This window comes from Pelobates fuscus, chromosome 6 (assembly GCF_036172605.1).
Source record: "Pelobates fuscus isolate aPelFus1 chromosome 6, aPelFus1.pri, whole genome shotgun sequence".
NCBI classification, from domain to species: Eukaryota; Metazoa; Chordata; class Amphibia; order Anura; family Pelobatidae; genus Pelobates; species Pelobates fuscus.
The window spans coordinates 81,063,906-81,085,033 of NC_086322.1; the positions used below are offsets into that span (position 1 = coordinate 81,063,906).

At 39.9% G+C, this 21,128-nt stretch overlaps 1 protein-coding gene across 1 annotated transcript in view; it reads left to right on the plus strand.

Moving 5' to 3' along the window:
• Positions 1-268: 268 nt before the first annotated feature.
• The window catches only part of UBE2K (ubiquitin conjugating enzyme E2 K), a 30,121-nt gene continuing 9,261 nt past the window's right edge, over positions 269-21,128 (plus strand). Inside the window, exons 1-4 of the mRNA XM_063457880.1 lie at positions 269-574; positions 11,461-11,554; positions 19,698-19,756; positions 20,923-21,005. Of these exons, the coding sequence (XP_063313950.1) occupies positions 512-574; positions 11,461-11,554; positions 19,698-19,756; positions 20,923-21,005 (299 nt within the window). The 5' untranslated portion in view covers positions 269-511. The remainder of the gene's footprint in view (positions 575-11,460; positions 11,555-19,697; positions 19,757-20,922; positions 21,006-21,128) is intronic.

Sequence of the window (21,128 nt, forward strand, 5' to 3'; positions counted from 1 at the left end):
CAAAATAATAATAATGACACTAGGTAAATAATAATAAATATGACACTAGCTATATGATAAGTAGTAATAATGGCACTAGCTATATGATAAGTAGTAATAATGGAACTATTGTTATTAATTGGTTTGCAGGCTGACATGCTCAGTAAGCACACTGATGGCAGTGGGTCCCATGCTAGTGACTGGCAGACCCACTGGCTGAATGGGAAGCTAGCGCTCTGGCAGTTTGTTGCGTGAGGTGACGTCACGGTGACGCGCAGGGGCGTGGCCGAGTGACGCTGCCCCGGGGCCCTGTCAGGAAGTTGCGGCCGATACACGGCGGAGCAGTGCGCGTGCGCAGAGCCACCATTTTGCCGTTCAGTGTTCTGTCGGGGCTCGTTTTTCGGGCCCGGTGAGGCCGCGCTTTCAGAGCCCGGAGGAGGAAGACGGGGGGAGAGAGAGTGCACGGAGCACACTGCATCCACCCCGGGCAAGCACTGAGACACACAGCGAGCGAGTAACACCCCGGGCAGACATGGCCAACATCGCCGCACAGAGAATCAAGAGGGAGTTCAAGGAGGTACTCAAGAGCGAGGAGGTAAGAGGGACACCGGGGGGAGACTGGGACCGGGACCTGGGCCCTGGGCGATGGCATACAGAGAAACACATGGTGTAACCGGCAACTCCCAGGGGACAGCTACCCTGTATCACGCACTGAGACCCTGTATCACGCACTGAGACCCTGTATCACGCACTGAGACCCTGTATCACGCACTGAGACCCTGTATCACGCACTGAGACCCTGTATCACGCACTGAGACCCTGTATTACGCACTGAGACCCTGTATTACGCACTGAGACCCTGTATTACGCACTGAGACCCTGTATTACGCACTGAGACCCTGTATTACGCACTGAGACCCTGTATTACGCACTGAGACCCTGTATTACGCACTGAGACCCTGTATTACGCACTGAGACCCTGTATTACGCACTGAGACCCTGTATTACGCACTGAGACCCTGTATTACGCACTGAGACCCTGTATTACGCACTGAGACCCTGTATTACGCACTGAGACCCTGTATTACGCACTGAGACCCTGTATTACGCACTGAGACCCTGTATTACGCACTGAGACCCTGTATTACGCACTGAGACCCTGTATTACGCACTGAGACCCTGTATTACGCACTGAGACCCTGTATTACGCACTGAGACCCTGTATTACACGCCCTGAGACCCTGTATTACACGCCCTGAGACCCTGTATTACACGCCCTGTATTATACACTGGTAGACGGGTACCCTGTAATATACACGCTGTATTATACACTGGTAGACGGGTACCCTGTAATATACACGCTGTATTATACACTGGTAGACGGGTACCCTGTATTGTACGCACGCACGCTGAGAGACGGGCTGCCCTGTATTGTACATATGTATAATAGCTGGGAGACCTCTGACCCTACATTACACACAGGGTTACCCTTTATTACACATACAAACACGTACCCCTGGGAAATAAATGACACTTGATTATACATACATACATACATACATACACATATATATAACCCCACATATCCTGGGAGAAAAGTGCTCCTACAAGTTAAACATACACTCCCATACACTCCCATAAACCTGAGAGAAAGGTGATCCTGTATTATAAATTCTCTCTCCCACATACAACCAATGAAAGACCACCTGAGAGGCACACACATGGTCCTTGGCAAACTAGGGAAGTTGTAGAATACTCACAAACCCTGAAAAAGATTGCATTATACACCCACATAAATATATAGCTAGTGTCTATAATAGAAAGTATACCGTGTAGTGATATACAAGCAAACTAATAGACACACTTACTCACAGAAACCTCTAAACCGAAACTGCTAACCCAGGAAAAGAGCTGTTCCAGCCGTAGAGGCAAATGATTGTGATAATGAGAGAAAATACAAGCATTGGAGGAACATTTAAACATGTAACAATAACTAAAAACTTTTATGTTTAAGTGGAGCTGTAATTAAAACACAGTGATGTCAATTAATCACCGAAGTGCAGTGTCACTTTCACACTTAATACATACAAACAGGGAACAAGGTGGCCTCATAGCTGGTAATGTTAATTTCAAACCTATATAATTTGAAAGACAAAAATATCATGGTATAGTATGTAAACACAAATCAGAATGGCGAGATCTTGGAACATACCCAATTTAAAGAGCCAGTTTGGAGTTGGCTCTAGACTGTACAGGCATTTCCTCAATCTCAGGTTCATGCAGGGTAGAATTCAAGTGCCAGGTCCCTGTAAGCAGCAATATTCATTTAAAAGGTAATCAGGAACCAGATAACGTTAAATACACTATTGCATATAAAACAAAGTAAAACTAAAGATAGTTGCACAAAGCGTTTTGACCAAACTCAGGTGCATATGTCCATACAATATCTATTCCTGTATCAATAACTCATTGGTGAGATGATATAACCAGACAGGTCATAGAAATCGGCACATTATGAAGTATAGCACCATGCAGCATATTCCTCCTACGTTTTAATCCTGAAGTTTAAAGAAATGTAACTTTTGCAAGCCAGGTTTGTGAATGAGGAGTCATTGATTGGCTGAGAGTGGCCAGGCGACACTCTGAGCCAATCAGTGGCGCCCCTGCCCGGCGATACTGAATGTGAATTTCAGAAGCCAGGTGCCAGGCTGGGGGTAGTGGATATTGGCGCTGGAGGCAACGCTGGGGTTAAACCGTTCAAGGACGGTTTAACCCCATTAAGGTAAGATTTCTCCCAGGGGCATCTTAGTACCATAAGGAACCAAAACAACTTCATTTAGGTGAAGCTGTTATGGTGCATAAACTGTCCATTTAATATTAACTATATTTACATTAAATATTGGGAATACAGTCGGGGGGTGGGGAGGGAAACTGCATGTACAGGAAATTACAGTGGTGAAACAGGTATAAATGATAACATTGTAAAATTTTTATAGTAAACATATAATGGTGACAAGATAGAATAAATGCGGTGGAGTATCAAAGCTTCAGTCAGTACCTGAAGGTTGGAGGGAGAGGTAAAATGAAGAGAACATGACAGGTACTCTTTAATCAATTACCCCCAAAAAAGGATTTCCGCAATCTATGTAGGTTAACCCCTTAAAGACACATGACATGTGTGACATGTCATGATTCCCTTTCATTCCAGAAATTTGGTCTTTAAGGGGTTAAAGAACACGTCAGCATTCCTTTAAGCTCAAATAGTTTAAATGTAATTTTTTTTAAACACTTAATTTAGGACTGTGTTTGTAAAGTAGAAGTATCAGAATACAATGTCGATAATTATTTATAGCAATTAAAGAAAAAGAAAGAGAAGGGGAAGGGTTTAAGTGTATTTTTGATCCATCACTTTCACTTTAGAAGGTTTTTTTTTTTTTTTTATTGGGTCTGTATGCATTTATCATTCTTGGTAAGAAAGTACTTTAAATGGAATGGATATCTTTCTTCCATAAATTGATATTTGCCTGCAAATAGACGTGTTGACTTAACCCTCTCATGACAAGGACTGTACTTTAAGGACAAGCACATTTTTTGCTATGTCATTGTTTAACATACATTTCTGTTTTTTACTACCCTGACCACTGCTGCTTTTAGTTTTAGTTGCACATACTGAGATATCTGCACTTTCGTGCCTGGAACTAATTGCACACTGGGCAGCCCAAAACTCTGTTCCAGATAACCAAATGTCAATTCTATGCAAAAAGAATGTCAGATGTTACTCCTTCCTTCAATTAAGCCCCCTCCCCTGCCACCCTTAAAGGCTTAAAGCTTAATGCTCTCTGAGCTGGATAAATGGTCCAATCAAAGGCTTATCTATGAGAAACCTGCCATGACATCACAGGAAGTAGAAAGCCTCGCTGGGAGCTTTGCCCAGTGCTGGGTTTGAGGTAAGTTTTATAGCATTATTTTAGCGTTTATGGGCAGAGACCTAAGGGAAAATACCAACTAGGGCATTATTCATTTAAAAAAAGCAAGAAAAAAAAAGGTCGGAACAACCCTTTAAGGATAATTAGAGATTTCCTTTCATTGCCTAAAGAAATAATTATCTCTTTATATTTCAAGGCAAACCTAAATGATCATTTTCACAAATTTACTTTTTTAGATTGTCGACAACCAGCGACGATATAAATATGTGAAAATAACAACACATCTTGATGAATTAATTTTGGAATATCTGTATGTACGATTTTAATATATTTTTTCCATTTCGGTACTTTTGAAAGGGTTACTAAAATCACCATGACCTCTTTAGTGATGTGAAGTGGTCATGGTAGTGGTAGGAGCCTGGGTGTACAGTGTTTCTGTTTGAAACTCTGCACATTCAGAGAGATTTTTAATTGCGTGCTGAGGACTAGTTGCAAACCCAGCACGCAATTTAGAACTCTCTTTCGGGCTACCTAATGTCCGTTATGTGCATATAGTACTGTCATGTGTTTTTTTTCCTCACCTCCCAGTCTCCTTCCTGCTTCCTCTTCCCTCCTCTTGCTGACTCAGAGTGCGCATGTGCACGAAACGGTCCAATAAAAGATGTGGTTAGACCACATGATGCCCCCGACTGACATCATGGTGGGGCATGAAAGTTAGCTCTGGGAGATTGGCACTGTGCTGGTGAGTAAAAATTATTTTTCAGGCGAAACTGAGGTGGTGGGGGCACTATACATAGAAAAAGGTCTACCTCCAAAAGGCTTGGAGTGATCCTTTAATTGATCATATTCTCTTATTGCAGCTTGCTTGTATGGTTTAAAAGGCAGAAGTTGAAATGCCTCAGTATGTCTGAATCTGTTCTATTTATATTGTATTCAGAAAATTTGCATTGAATTACAAAATTCATTTATGTAAGTGTCAGATAACATTTAAATTTGTATACCTAGTTTGGTTATTTTGCTATCCTTTAGTTTACTTAAATACTCCCCCAAAAATTATTAAACTTGAGATAATTCCTTGCATTCAGTCATTTATGCATTAAAGGGATACTGTAGGTAAAGCATGTCAAATTTGTGGGCCACAATGGATATATTTGCGGCCCACCTGCCCTGGGGCTACTTTGTGTTGTGGCTATGACCAGCCGCAAGACAGGAAAGATATTTCTTGTCTGATTCTTGTCTTCCCTCCCACAACTGATTGTGTGCTCTCGCAGGCCAGCCACGCCCCCTTCCCTTCTGCCTGCAGTGCCAGAAGAGCATTTGGCCTGCTTAAGTAGAGGAGCAGGGCTGGCACTGGAGGACGGGCAGCACATCTTAAGGTAGGGGAAGAGGACCATGGGGATCCTTCCTGTGTAGTGTGTTAAATTGGGGAGGGGGACCGTGTATTAATTTGAGGGAGGAATGGGGGCATTGTATTAATTTGAGGGAGGAATGGGGGCATTGTATTGAATGTGGGAGGTGTATTATAATGGGGGAGGGGCAGTGTATTAGATTGGGCCTGCATAGAGGCGCTAAACGCTCCCCATGGAGATACTGATTGGCCGCGCAGCATTTTGCCAAACATGCACAATAGCTTCTCAATGCTTTCCTATGGGAAAAAGCATTGGATGATCTCAGCCAAAGTAAAAAACACACTATTAACAAGATAAGGGGGTGATGTGAGGGCACTGCCACTGCATCTGGGAAAAAAAAACACTTCTGACTGCACATCCTTCAAAACAGGTCTAAGGAGTTACACCCCATGCGATAGTGGAAGACCAAATTGACATACCACCTGAGGAGTTTTAAAAAAATCTGTTGCTAGCCAATTAGAAATATAGAATGTGATGGCATATAAGAACCATTTGGCCTATCTAGTCTGCCCAAAAAAGGAAACCAGCTCCTGATCAAAAAGAGATCAAAGAAGTCTAGCAGATATCAAACCTGTGTGTGTGTGTGTTTGTGTGTGTGTGTGTGTGTGTATGTCACGCACACAACCTCACCCTCAGTGTTAGTTGTGGATAAAACACACTTCTACTAGAACCTTCTGGATTCCAAATTTTGAGAAATGTGAAGGACAGAGAGGCTGGGAGATTTGGTGCTGCAACACAGTCTTTAGAGTTAAACCATTCGAGAACCGTTTAGCACCTTTAAAGTGAGCCAGCGCCAGGAACCTCCTGGCACTATTTGATTGACTCAATTTCATTTTGCTGATGTTATGGCTCCCAAACTGGTCCTTTAAGAATCCTGGTTCAAAATAAGTTATTGCCCATACTTTTAGGAAATGTAAATACTAATATGAATTCTATTTATTTCCATCCTTATGTTCTTGACAGTTTGCCAAGGAACTGATTCATCGTCAGGGAGAGAGATGCTCTACACTATGTTGGCTGGGAAAGTCCTCTGATGATTTTTTATAGAATTTTTTTCAACATTATCTTTATATCCAGTTTGTCAGTTACAAAGAAGTTAGGAAAATAAACAGGGTATTAATGACATGGTCCCTCTGACATGTAACAAAATAGACACTCTACATCTGTTCATTAAAGAGCTAACAAATAGATTGGTTAAATCGAGAAAAAAAAAAATAAGCCTCTTCTGTATCGCTTCTCGGCTTATGCTGAATGGTCTGGTGTAGCCTTTGCATTGTGTGTTGATTCTTTTTGTGTGAGACAACTTACAGTGGAGTATGCAATTTGTTTTGAGGGGAAAGGTTCGTGAGGTGGTGGGGGACGATAAGCAGGGAGAGAGCAAGGGTTGTGTAGGGGGAGTGGAGAGAAGAAGATAAAAAAAAAAAAAATGAGGACCTAAAGGAGTTTTTCAGGCAGTGCCCTTCTAGCTATTGTTAGATATCCTGCTCGGATTTTATACCTTTTGATACAAAGTCAATCCAAGGGAGCCATTCAGTGTTAAATATTTCAGGTCCGTTTTTGAAGAAGCCGTCAGAACTTCCATTTGTTGTATCTCCTCCACCTTTGCTATCCACTGATGGAGTGTCTCGGCACCCTTCTGCTGTCAGAGAAACAGGGATTTAGTGGCATTGAGCAAATGTTTAGTGAGAGACTTTTTGTATTGGGATATTGGCATCAAGGTGTGATGGAGTATTATCTCCACTGGCTGCAGCTATATCATTTCCCCCTTTATTTGCTTAATTATGGAATAGATTCCCAGTAGGGCACTATTGTAGGCGCCCTACATAAGGGGAACCCCCCCCCCCCCCGGAAAGCACTGATTCAATACTTTCCTATAGGGCTAATGAGCGTGCAGCACTCGTTGCGCATACACTTTAGAGCCCCCTCGTTGACTGATGGAGGATACGGAACCGCTACCCAGAGCTGAGGGACATTGAGTAAATATAGGGGTTTTAACCTTTCATTCACCGCAGAGGGAGCTGTAGTGCCAATAATACAGCTTTGTATTCCTGGCACTATAGTATCCCTTTAAGTGGAAAAAATAAATAAAAAAAATGTAAATCCATAGAATATGAATTATTTTCTTCAATTGCTTTAGTCTCTCATTTCTAACAATAATTCACCTCACGTTGCTCAAATATCTGCAGCCAATTTCAATATTTTACCAATTAACTTTTCAAAGTATCAGTTTTCCGAGGTATGATATTGTTACCTAGAGTGCTCCGTAACTGAGGATGTCACAAGGTAGGAGATCCATTTACAACATATCTGTGTATATGGTAGCACATGATATGTTTTTCTTGTAATCTTTTACAAATTCAATATATGTTATATTCTCTGCATTTTCCTGCTGAACCCACCCTAAACAAAATGTCTCTGTTATGATTTAGGATGTTTTTAATGAAAAATAGTATTCATCCATTCATTGTGCAGGCAGAACCTCCAAGGTGGTTCTTGTACTCTCCATCAAAGAATCTCAGAGCATGCACTGTAGTTGTTGTGATGACTTTTTGAAGAATTGTTGCATTTGCTAGAGGAATATACGAAGAGGGTGAGAGATGTTCTCTGTGTTCTGACAGAATCCGTAGTGATGAAACTGCTATGTTGACATCCTGGAGATTTACCCTGTCTTATTATTCCCAAATATGAGAAATTGAGTAGACCACCTCACCAGTAAGTGTAATTGGGAGAGACATTATATAATATATATCTGCCTATCTCAAATCCTCACAGATTGTCAGCTGAGCATGGCTTCTTCACCTCCAAGTATCTCCTTTCTATAATTCTAACACACTGCAGAATATGTTGGTACTATATAAATAATAATAAAAAAAATATTTTGCAGGATTGAGTACTGCTTATGAAATTGTTCTATAGTAAATTGAGTGTCATTTTTAAGCTATAGATTTCAGCACATCGGTAGCAGGTTAAAGAGTAATCTCAAGCATGATAATTGCTGCTGAAGCCAGAAGCCAATGCAGTCGCTATTCATTGGCTGAATTGACACCTGCCAGCCCATAATTCTACGACACAGGTGCAGGTGGAATAACAATTCAAGCAGCCAAGGGGTTAAACTCAGTATGTGCAGTGTTTCACAGCGATACACTGCACATACAGGCTTCAGGCACTATGACCATATCAAGCCACTGAAGTGGTCGTGGTGCATGGAGTATCCACCCTTTAAAGGAATACTATAATGTTAGGAATACAAACCTGTATTCCTAAAACCGTAATGCCCCTATCTCTAGTCACATGCACATCCCGTGTGCAATTATAAGAAAATAAAAGATTTACTCACCTTTTTCCGGCGCTGCTCACCTCTCCATTTCCTGCAACGTCACTGAGGAGGCTAGGCCTCCTCTGCCTGTGGTTCAATCTAACGTTTGTCATTTCAGGAGCATTTGATTATCAATATCAGATCTGTTATCTGGGTTGGTATTCTGAGTGTATGTATTAAGCTTAAACCTGAAGCTTTTTTTCCCCCCTGCAAAGCTCTTTCTATGAATGAGGCTCTATGAAAAGACAGATTTTTAGAGAACGTTACATTTAACACACAGTCAGCAGAGCTGTTACAGTTTGCCTTTGTTTTTTTGTTTTTTTTTACAAAATGTCCCACAAAGCCTGCTTTAGTTTAGTTTAACTGTGGCAATGTAACACACTAAAGCTTACTAAAGCTGTTCCCCCCCCCCCCCCCCCTAACTGCATTGGTGATGGCTAACCTTTGCCACTTCATTGTCATTTGGCCACGTATGAAGGGAGCTTCTAGTTTGCAACAGGTTGGAGTGTCATAGTATCTGAAGTAAACACAGGGGTGTAGCATAAGGTGAAAATATTAGCATGTAACATTTAACTTGACAATTTAGATGTTTTAAAAAAAAACTTGCCATTTAACTGATTTGTTACACGTTACATTGAAGTAGAGGCATGAATACAGTAAATATCTCATAGGAAAGGGAGGAATTAAATGTAATTGTTAGCATATTGGTGGTTGGGATCAGCCCAGCATATGGTAAAGAGGAGAGTAAGAATGGCACTTCGGGTTATTAAAGGTAAAAATTCAAAGTTATAGAGTGGAATGTTAGGAGTTCTGGATGTGAAGTGCCAAGTGCAGTAAAATTGCAGAAATATACATTTCTTAATCAGGAAATCGATCCTTGAAATAGCAATCAATATGATGTATACATAAATTCTCCAGAAGGTAAACAAAACAATTAAGCATGATGTCAATCTGTTGTGCATGGAATAACCATGGGGAGGGGTAAAATGAGCTGCCGATTTGCGTGGTTAGGCTTGTTGCGTGACAGGAAATTGGGTGCAAATACACCTCTCCATTCTCACACTGACCCTCCATGCAGTCACACACCCTGTATTCCAACACATGCAGATACACCCCTCCATCCTTATACTCTCCCTACATGTAACATTCCCTTTATTTCTATACTCTATACAAATGCACACTTTGTATCCCACACAGATTTTCATGCTAATACATCCATGTTTTCTATCATTTACTTCATGCAAATACACTGAATATACAAAAAACTAAATCCTATGTTCATATTTGAGGTTGCAAGGAGCTTTTGAGCCTGATATGATAAAAATGGATGTGTTTTTTCCATTTATTACTGAGGACAACTGCATTATTTATAACTGAGGACAACTGCATTATTTTATATTGGCAGAATTAAAAAAAATATACGTTTTACATTTCTCAAGAATATATGTAAATTTAACCGTGCAGGAAAATAGTTTTCTAAAGCATATAGCTGTGTTTAAAAATCTTAGAAAGCAGGCTGCTGAAATAATGGTGTAAAATGGGCTTGGTATGCTGATAGTGTTCACTACAATAGGAGATGCTTGTACTCTGTATGCCATAATGTTACTAATATGCAGCAATCTACTGTATTCTTTAATGCATTGTATAGATTATGAATTACAAATATGCTAGCTTTCAAACTTCCTTAAATTATAGGATGTGCACGTCCGTATGAAAGACATTTGTCCAGGTTGAGCACAAATTAGAGGCTGTTTCAAAAAGAGGGAAATACAATTCCTCCTTTGATGTCAGAGCCAGGGGACAGTCCTATAGCTGAAGGATGTTTTAAAAATCTTAAGATATAAGCATATCTGCAAAGTGACAGCAATAAGGCAACGTTGTTATGGTGCTTAGAAAGACTGGTTGTAGCCAAGCCAAAACTCATGAGAGTAAAGGAGATGTAATATTATAAACCAGATTGCCTCATGGGACCCTTTAAAGGGACAGTCTAAGCACCAAAATCACTTCATTTTCATGAAGTGATTTTGAGGCATATATGCTGCCCCTGAAGCCTTGCAGGTGACCAGTCATTTTACAGTTTACACACCTCCAGTGGCTAACAAACGGATGATTGGGTCTCTGAACTGGAAGTTATTCAATTACCAGCGTGCAATGTGATGATGCTTTGCAAGTCTAATGCTTCACTACAATAAACATTGGATTCAGTCCTGCTCATAAAGAAGTACTGGATAGATCGATTGTGGCTGAAGTTGCTGCACATGGGCCAAATAATAAAAAACAAGGGTAAATTTAATGAATTATGTTTAAATGAGAGAAAAAGGTGAGGCCCACAAATAAAAATAAAACGATTTAAGGAATGCTTCTATTTTTTTTTTTATTTTTTTTTATTATCTGGTTACACACCCTGGGCTGTCGATCAGACAACTAGTCCTTTTACTTCCTGGTCTGCTTAGCTCAGTGGAGCTAAACTAAAGAGGCAGACAATTGCTCAGAGACTTCTCATTGAGCTGCATTAAGAAGTCTAGGCAGGGTTAGAAGGAGAGGGCTTGCAAAGGCTTCTGACAAGAGTCCATAGCTAGTACAGCCCCTTGTAAATGTTATGGCGCCAGGAGTCCCACACCTTTTGCTATGGAGTGACCGTTTGTGACTGGAATTCTCGGTCGCCAGCAGCCTAAAGTACTGAACTTTGTCAGTTTATTTGTTGGTGTTTATCAAAGGCTCTCTGTCGGTTATGTTTAAGTTGTTGCACAGTTTTGTTTCATTACCAAATGTGTCAAAAAAGCAATATTTTGGGGTTCTAACCATATTTCATTATTTCTTTTTGTTCAAGACTAGCAAAAACCAAATCAAAGTAGATCTAGTAGATGAAAACTTTTCCGAGCTGAGAGGTGAAATAGCTGGCCCCCCAGACACGCCGTATGAAGGTGAGTGCTACTTTCCTTAATATTTAGTTATTTCTTAAATGGCATTGGAGCCAACTTGATGCAGGTTTTTTTTCCTTTCTGTTTTTAATTTCTGTAAGGATTGAGCAAAATTGTTTGAAAAAGTCGGTGTAGGATGTCATGTTTTTTTATTTTAATATTGTTTATGTAAAGAGATATCTTTGTTTTTTTTTTAATAGCGAGAATAGAAAATGATCAGCCTTTGTTGTTTGCTTTTAAACAGTCATGCATGCAGGTACTTTTAGTAGTTTTTTTTTTCTTCTTGTTTTGTTTGTTCCTCCTATTTTCATGAGAGACTATTGAATGAAATGTATGTGTTTTTTTTTTTTTACTTTTGTCATGTGCAGTAAATTGTTTCAATTAGCAGAAATAGAAAATCAATCAAAATTTCTAATGAGTGCTAGAGTAGTAGAAATAAATTACCTATTTTAAAATGCCCTTTTTTTTGTTGATTGTAGAATTTTTAATTGTAGGTGGATTCATCAGTCCTGAGTGGCAGTTCACGTCCTTATTAAAGTGATTGATTGTAAGAGCTTGATAAATGCCATATTGCACAAACAAGTCCTGGCATACAGGTTTTGTGTAAATATAAACAGACACTAGCACACCTAATTTATCAAAAATACTCACAATGCATACACGGTAGTCTTTAAGACTACGTAAAGATTAAACATACAATAATTATAAATGGAAGAATTTAGCTAATAAATTAATTAGAAAATGTACCCCGATCTAGAATGTAAAAATGCACTGATCTAGAATGTAAAAATATACAAAGTGCACTGCTCTAAAGAATATGTGACATCACTGCATTAATGCCAATCAAAGCTTACATGGTTTCAGGTCAAGTAAATGTATCATGCCATTTGAAAATACTAGTTCCTCTACATTTATTAGTATTGTATATAATTTCATATATATATTCTATATTTATAACTTCACTTGTGAGCATGAACAACAATATTATTGGCATGATACATTAAACAGAACAATTGTATTCAAACTCTGTACAAAAATACCAAGTAAAGAGGTTTTTGTTTTTTTTGCACATAAAGTGTAGCACCTAAGTGAGACCTAGCCAGTGTACTCCACAGGGTAGCTACCAACCCGCTGGAGAGATTACAATCACCCATCACTAGGTAACCTAAATGGGGTGGTAACCAAGGGTCAAAAAAAGTGAATGAGCAACGGAAAAAGCAATTGGAAAACTAAAAAAATATTGTACCAAAGAACAGTCACAAAATAACATAAGCCTCAGAAAGCTTTCCAGTCTTTTGTGAGGCGAACTCCCTCTCCCTGGGAACAACGAATAGAAGGGACTAGTCAAATGCTCATGTTATTTCATCCTTACAAAGTCTCAAAGGCTATTGTGTATACATTGTACATCTATTTGTGTACCAATGAAGAGTATTTTTGAAAAATTGGATGTGCTAATGTTTGTTTATATTTTCTGGATGTGAACATAGTTGGGTAATAGATCTATTATGAACCCTGTACACATATTTCATTGGATTAAGTGCTAGGTCTGTCCTGTTGAGCACTCCTGACATTATTTGAGATTTTGTGTCCCTGATTGCAAGGGAGATTTTTGTGTCCTCTGACTGGCCCCTGAAGTTTTGCAATAGAGTGGGCTACCTCTGACAGTGCAATACCAGAAACAGGCTCAGATCTCCGCTGGGAGTAAGTCATATGATCTTGTTCTGCTGCCAATCAGTATACCTAAAGTTTTTTCTGCTTCTTCAAGCACTCAAATGCAGCCATCTCCCAGCGACTTGCCTTTAGCCACAAGGTACAGTGCAGCATGCATTTTAATTTCCTGTCTCCTTTCTGCTAGCATAGGTAAGCAGTAGGTGGAGAAAAATATATTGAAAGTGTGTATGATATGGTGTACATATTTTTAATGAAAGGGATTAATAGTGATATATATATATGCCAGAAAAAATGCATATGGAGATATTTCTATTTTTCAACATAAGCTGAACGTTTCCTCACATCACTCAAAAGCTGGATTTTATTTTGTCTTCTTGCTTTTATAATAATGCTTACAGGATGTCGTGACTTGGATTTGTTGGAGTTTTGAGTTCAGCTTTTAGCCTTTTGCAGTGCAAAGCTGCCAGTTGAACTAAAACTCCCATAAACCTGTACTATACCCATAACGCACTGCTTATGAAATACGCTCAATAATGCTATTGAAAGAATGCTGAATCTTCAAATGTGTTTGTGTAGGATTTTTCTGTATAATAATTTAATGTGTGTATAATACATTAAAGCACGCTGTAGTGCTTATGGTGCCAGGAGTGTCCAGTGACCACTTCTCTTTGTAAGTATGTAAACTGTTTTAGAATGGTTTGACTTCTTACCTGGGGTCCGCCGGGTGGAGAGCAGTGTCCAGTCAATCCCATGTAAGATTTCAAACCCTAAAACAGTTTGATTACTTGTAGTGCAGGGGGCTCTAGGGCACTTGAAATGTTCACCTCCAGCCTGGAGTGTCCTGGAATGCCCCTGTACAGTGTTAAACTCATGATGTATTCAAAGCATACCTCTCATAGTATGTAGCAGGTACCGTGTGATGCTGATGTTCTTCTGTCCTGGTTACAATATTCCTAGATACATTCAATCGGTTTCTAGTTGTCATGGTGACAGAGTACACTTGATTTATTAAGTTCTATGCTACAATAACACTATCGGCAACCGGATCACTTCATCTCATTAGTTTTATCCCTGCAATGTAATTTTTTAGTTTTTCAAAAGCATTAGATTGGCTGAAATCATCAATCTTGATCTCAGCCAAGGGGAATGATCGACAGGATGGAGACCAGCTTGGCAAGTGCTGAATGGTAAGTAAATTTCACCTTTCTGACCTGCACCGGGCAGAAGACACCTAAATAGGCAGATTAAAATTATAGCTGCTTAATTCAAACTTTATTGTTTTAAACACAAGTTACAGCTAAAAAGCTCATTTGCTACTTGATTAATTGTGCATTCCCATTTCTAGACCTGGTTTGTTTTAGATCCTTGTGGCAACAGTTACTCTCTGCTCCCCAAAGGCAGTATGGGCTACACAGAATAATTATTCAGGAAACTTAGTGGTCCTTACTGTAGTTTCCATGGTGATTGCTCGAGTTTTTAAATCTGTTCCACAATTGCTTCTAATACAAAGCCCTGATTTTTTTTTACTGAAAATTGACAGAGCAGTGGATCTAATGAACCTTAAAGTGTGTGTGTGTGTATATACATACATAAACACACATTCTACATCTTTAATCTGTTTCTGTTAGGGGGAAAGATAATTTTAAAGGTAAATGCGAAGCTCTGTAACTCTGTTACAATAATGACAGCATCCTTTTGTATTTGTAGTGCTAGAAAGTTTGCAAATTTTTATTTTCATATTGCAAACCTGACCTCCAACCCCTGTCTACTGATTTCATAAGGGGAAACCCATTCTGGGAGTGGTGTGTGTGTTTTGTTTTTTTTTGTTTTGTTTTTAGCTGCAGATGGCAACTCTGTTCACAGTGATTTTGAAAAGCTGAGGATGTGGGAGAGTCGCCTGCTTTATTTCTATGTCCTTTACAATTCAATGAAGAAGGCTCCTAGACTTTAATAAACTCTCAGCTATAAAAATATATGTAGTACAGAACTAAGCATAAACAGTTCAGGTTACATGCATTCATGGAATAGAAGTATTGTTACACGTTAATAGAGGCCAATACAGTTGGGTTTGGTTTTGTTTTTTGTATTTTTAATGTCTGAAACATTTAGTACCTTGTTCAACAATTTGGTAAATATTTTTCCAGGATGATTTTAAAGCAGTAGCGTGAATTTGAGTGGATCAAAGGTCAAATTCAGAGAATTTCCAAGTTGTGCTACTGGTCTTTGCAAGCCTAATAACAAAATAATAGCAGTCTCTTGTTTGGTCTGTGTGTCACATTGTAAATTAATGCCTTTCTGAATGTGTTCATCCAAGAGTCATTCTTTGGTAAATATCTTTCATTACAGCTTTAGTACTGTAACTAGTATTTTATATCTGTATCTGAAAACGTAAACCTCACATATTCCAAAGATGGGTGGCTGGAGTGTATCATTACAGCAGTTAATTTTGTTGCCTAAAATTTTTGCGATTTAGTCAACTAAAACAATTCAGATGACTAAAATACTACTAAAACTAAATTGAAATTTGCTTCCAAAATTAACACGGGGGGGGGGGGGGGGGGGAATCTGGGAGAATGAGATGCCGGGGGGGGGGGGGAATCTGGGAGAATGAGACGCCTGGGGGGGGGGAATCTGGGAGAATGAGATGCCGGGGGGGGGAATCTGGGAGAATGAGATGCCGGGGGGGGGAATCTGGGAGAATGAGACGCCTGGGGGGGGGGAATCTGGGAGAATGAGACGCCTGGGGGGGGAAATCTGGGAGAATGAGACGCCTGGGGGGGGGAAATCTGGGAGAATGAGACGCCTGGGGGGGGGAAATCTGGGAGAATGAGACGCCTGGGGGGGGGGAAATCTGGGAGAATGAGACGCCTGGGGGGGGGGAATCTGGGAGAATGAGACGCCTGGGGAGGGGGGTAATCTGGGAGAATGAGACGCCTGGGGAGGGGGGTAATCTGGGAGAATGAGACGCCTGGGGAGGGGGGGAATCTGGGAGAATGAGACGCCTGGGGAGGGGGGTAATCTGGGAGAATGAGACGCCTGGGGAGGGGGGGAATCTGGGAGAATGAGACGCCTGGGGAGGGGGGGGAGATCTGGGAGAATGAGACGCCTGGGGAGGGGGGGGAGATCTGGGAGAATGAGACGCCTGGGGGGGGAGATCTGGGAGAATGAGACGCCTGGGGGGGGAGATCTGGGAGAATGAGACGCCTGGGGGGGGGAGATCTGGGAGAATGAGACGCCTGGGGGGGGGAGATCTGGGAGAATGAGACGCTTGGGGGGGGGAAATCTGGGAGAATGAGACGCTTGGGGGGGGGAAATCTGGGAGAATGAGACGCTTGGGGGGGGAAATCTGGGAGAATGAGACGCTTGGGGGGGGGAAATCTGGGAGAATGAGACGCTTGGGGGGGGATATCTGGGAGAATGAGACGCTTGGGGGGGGATATCTGGGAGAATGAGACGCTTGGGGGGGGATATCTGGGAGAATGAGACGCTTGGGGGGGGGATATCTGGGAGAATGAGACGCTTGGGGGGGGGGATATCTGGGAGAATGAGACGCTTGGGGGGGGGGATATCTGGGAGAATGAGACGCTTGGGGGGGGGGGATATCTGGGAGAATGAGACGCTTGGGGGGGGATATCTGGGAGAATGAGACGCTTGGGGGGGGATATCTGGGAGAATGAGACGCTTAGTGAGGGGCTGGGAGAATGAGACGCATTGGAGGGGGGTTTAATCTAATCCATTAAATTTTAGTTGGGTCGACTAAAATCTAGTGGAGATTTTGTCGACTAAAACTATAATGGCTTTTTTAGTCAAAAGACTGACTAAATTGAAATTTGCCACCAAAATTAACACTGCATTACACAAAAGGTAATGTCATTCAACCATTATGTGCATAGTTCCCATTGATAATGTCATACAATATACATTCTGCAACCTACTTAAGGTGGTTTACTTACTTTCTCTTACCGGACGATGTCTCCATTCCTGAAATCACAGTGACTTCTATTCTGCAGGTACCTAGTAGTGTTCTCTAAAAAAAAAAAAAAAAATAGTAGAATGGAATCTTTTAGTTAGAAATGCATTCACTTTTATTCTCAAATATGTATTTATTTAATGTTCTATTTGATGGTGCAGAATGAGAAAATGTAATAATGGATCTACAATCCAAATGACCCATGTATGGCTAATGCATTGTGGAGGAAAACATGTTTTCTAAATTTTGTTTCTGCTTAATGTTTGTAATAGTGAATGCATTGTAGTGTGAGCAGCAATTTTTCTTTGCTTAGGTTTTAGTTGCCAAACTAGATACTCTGATCTCCAGTTCTGAGATTTTTCACTTTATTAATACCAAAACAAGCCTGAGCATACACTGGATTAGCCTATTCCAAATCATAATAAATGACCACCTTAAAACACTCTAGACAGGGCTTCTATATTTTTGTGTATTGGGGACAGATATAATGTAAATAAAATGTTCTTAAATAGTCATTAAAATTTTACTAAATATATTCAGTCTGATATGCCATATTTGATTTGTTGTTGTTAGAAATACCCCTGTATATTTTATCGAATCCAAAAACAAGAATGCCTAGCACACTCCAGACTTATTGAGGACCCACTGACAAGATAAACAACAATTTGACCCAACAATAGGCCTTTCTCCAGTTCAAACTGAAAAGTGCAACTAGGGATTGATAAAGGATGCTAATTGATCATGTGGTCAATTGATGGATCACATCACCAATCCGTAATAATCAGTAAAAAGTTACTTGTTGTTGAGCTTGCTGTGTGGCTCTAAGTAAATCTGGATTGCTTTCTCACCTGTTGATGTATGCGGGACAATTTTCTTTTTGGATTATACATTAAATGGTTGCGGAGCTGGTCTGTTATTGCACCTTCAAAGAGTAATAATATGTCACTTCCTGGTTTGTTTACAGTGGACCTTTATGGCTATTTTAGCGCAACCTCCATTTTGTTTCATTTGGATACACAGATGATCTGACTAGGTAGCAGGACAGCAAGTTTGCGCTTATTGACATTACTACACCAAAGTGTTCCTAGTTTAGGCACATGATGGAAAACATTGGTTTGTATTCATTATTGACCATAAAAAGGTTTTAAACAATATACAACAAATACAGGGTGCGCTAAGTAGGACAATGAGAGATAATAAACAAAAATAATATAAAGAGTCTCTTAAAGTACAGCGAAGACCTGGAGTGTATATTCTTCAGTTCTTGCTTTGAATCCTCAGTGGTAAATATGAAATACAAAGGCAAAAATAGAGACCAATAAATAGTGCAAAACCGTTTTAGGAAAGCTGGATCACGAACAACATAGAAGTAGAGAAGTGCCAACTCACAATTTAAAGAGCTATGCCCAGCTCTAGGTAAAACCGCATACAGTGGTATTTAATACTCCCCACATGTAGGATATAACTGGACACTTGGAGGTGTATCCTCAAGACTTCTTACAGCATTCCAGATAAGCGTCAGCATATAAAATACATAAAAGGGGGAAAAACCCAATGGTGCAATAACGTAGGTTAACTGCAACTAAAGACAACACTGAGGTCCTAAGAGTGCCAACTTACAATTGGGAGAGCTATAATTGTGAAAGAGAGTTGGCACTTCTCTACTTATATGTTGTTTGTGATCCAGCTTTCCTAAAACGGTTTTGCACTATTTATTGGTCTCTATTTTTGCCTTTGTATTTCATATTTACCACTGAGGATTCAAAGCAATAACTGAAGAGTATACACTCCAGGTCTTTGCTGTACTTTAAGAGACTCTTTATATTATTTTTGTTTATTATCTCTCATTGTCCTACTTAGCGCACCCTGTATTTGTTGTATCCTGTTCTCTCCATTCTTTAAAGGGTTTGAGGGTTACCCTTCCCCCTCAGGTGTGCAGCTCTATTCTCCCCATGTGATCAGTACTGTAGCGCTGTTCCTCTCCTATTTTTATATATATATATATAAAAAGGTTAAACACTGAATTCATTGCATGTAGAGTAACTCACCTCCTGGTCATTCCTTCATAATGCATGTTCAGTGCATTGGGGTCTATGCATTAGCTGTTCAGTTGGTGGTCATGGATGATATACCTATATAAAGCAGGTTTCAAGGAGACCTTCGATATAGATATTGTGCAGCTGTGGCAAATCTTCAACTAGAAGCATTCCTGGCTTTTAATCCTGGTCTTCAAGGACGTAAAAGGTTTTGGGAGGGCAGTAACGTCCAAAAATGTTCAGACTTTTTTGTGAAGAAAAACAAATTGTAGTTTGTTTGCTACTAAAATATTATAGTTTGATATTCTAGTTACTCAACAAGATTGCAAGCATTGTTTACATTTTTAACAATAATATGAAAAATAATCTGATTTTGAAATATTATGCTTCAGTCTCAATAAGCCTGGCTGTGAATTGTTTTTTATTTCATTTTATTTTTGACAATGAGGTCTTGTATTTTCTGTTGCAGGTGGAAGATATCAGTTAGAAATCAAAATTCCAGAAACATATCCATTTAACCCACCAAAGGTACGTGAGCTCCATAAACACACAGCACACACGATCTATGTTGCAACTAAACGAGGAAGAAAAGTCTCCATCCTACAAACTGCACTCCATGTTCCAGTTGGTACCCTGCTGTCATGCATTATTCACATAATACATGAAAGAAACATTCTAAAAAATAGAATGTGTCAGAAGGGTGCATGTCTGAATTCTATGTTTTGCAGATAATCTCACATTGTGCTGCTAAGTTCACTGCAAGTAAAGTGGCAGAAGCAATCCGTGTTCTCCCTTGCAATCTTATGAGAGATGTATTGTTAATACTGTGTGTAGACACTCGTAGAACTTGGCAAGCTCTCTGTGCATTGTAATGGTTTACTCGGGAACTATTCAAATGTTAGAGCTTGTGGTTGTATTCTGTGCAATGGTAACCAGGCTTTCAACTGCATGCTTCTTGTTGGAATCTAAAGGTTTTACCTGCCGCAATGTTTTTATTTGTTTGAAAATCTGGGCAGATTAATACAGGTAATTTGGTACCTTTATGATTTTTCAAATTCACAAATGTGTCCAGGTGGCTGCAGTGACCATTTTACAAGGAGATTTTCTCATCAACCTATTTATGATGTATACATGAATCCAATTACATTCTTTACCTGCATTCAGTAGACATATTTCTGAAAGAAAATTGGGCTTACACAGTCAGGAAAATTAATGAGGATGATCGCTTAAAATGAACTATTGAACATCTTTAGTTATCAGTGTTTTTAAAAAATAGCAGCACAACTAGCTTTGGGAAGTGTTGATTAAAAGATGAATGATGTTTGAGTTATTAAATGGGCACTGTAAGTACGTTTAATGACAAACTATATTAGAATGGCATGATATAAACCAAGGCTGTTCCTTGCATGTAAGGATGACCCATTTCTTGTGTAAAAGTACAGGATTCATTCTTTTTTTTTTTTTTTTCCCTCCGTATGTTTCTCTCAAGAGTTGACTCACCAACTGTTAAAGCACTAGAACTCCCTCCCATGATGCTTTGCTATTCTTAAGAGGTTGCAAAGCATTGTGGAGTTTGTAGTTCTACAGCTGGGGAGCCACCTATTGGCTATTGTTGATTTACTTCAACTTGGTTCTAAAAAAATTATTAGTTTTCCCACTTACTGAAGAGGATTTTTTTTTTCTTTGTATTTTAGGTGCGGTTTATTACCAAAATCTGGCACCCTAATATTAGTTCTGTTACAGGAGCCATCTGTTTGGATATATTGAAAGACCAATGGTAAGGCATTGTTTGCAACGCGTACTGCTCCTTAACATGTATGGTAACCTTTCCTAAATGGGACACTGGAGGCACCAAAACAATGTCATCTAAATGAAGTTATGGTGCCAGGAGGCCCTTAGA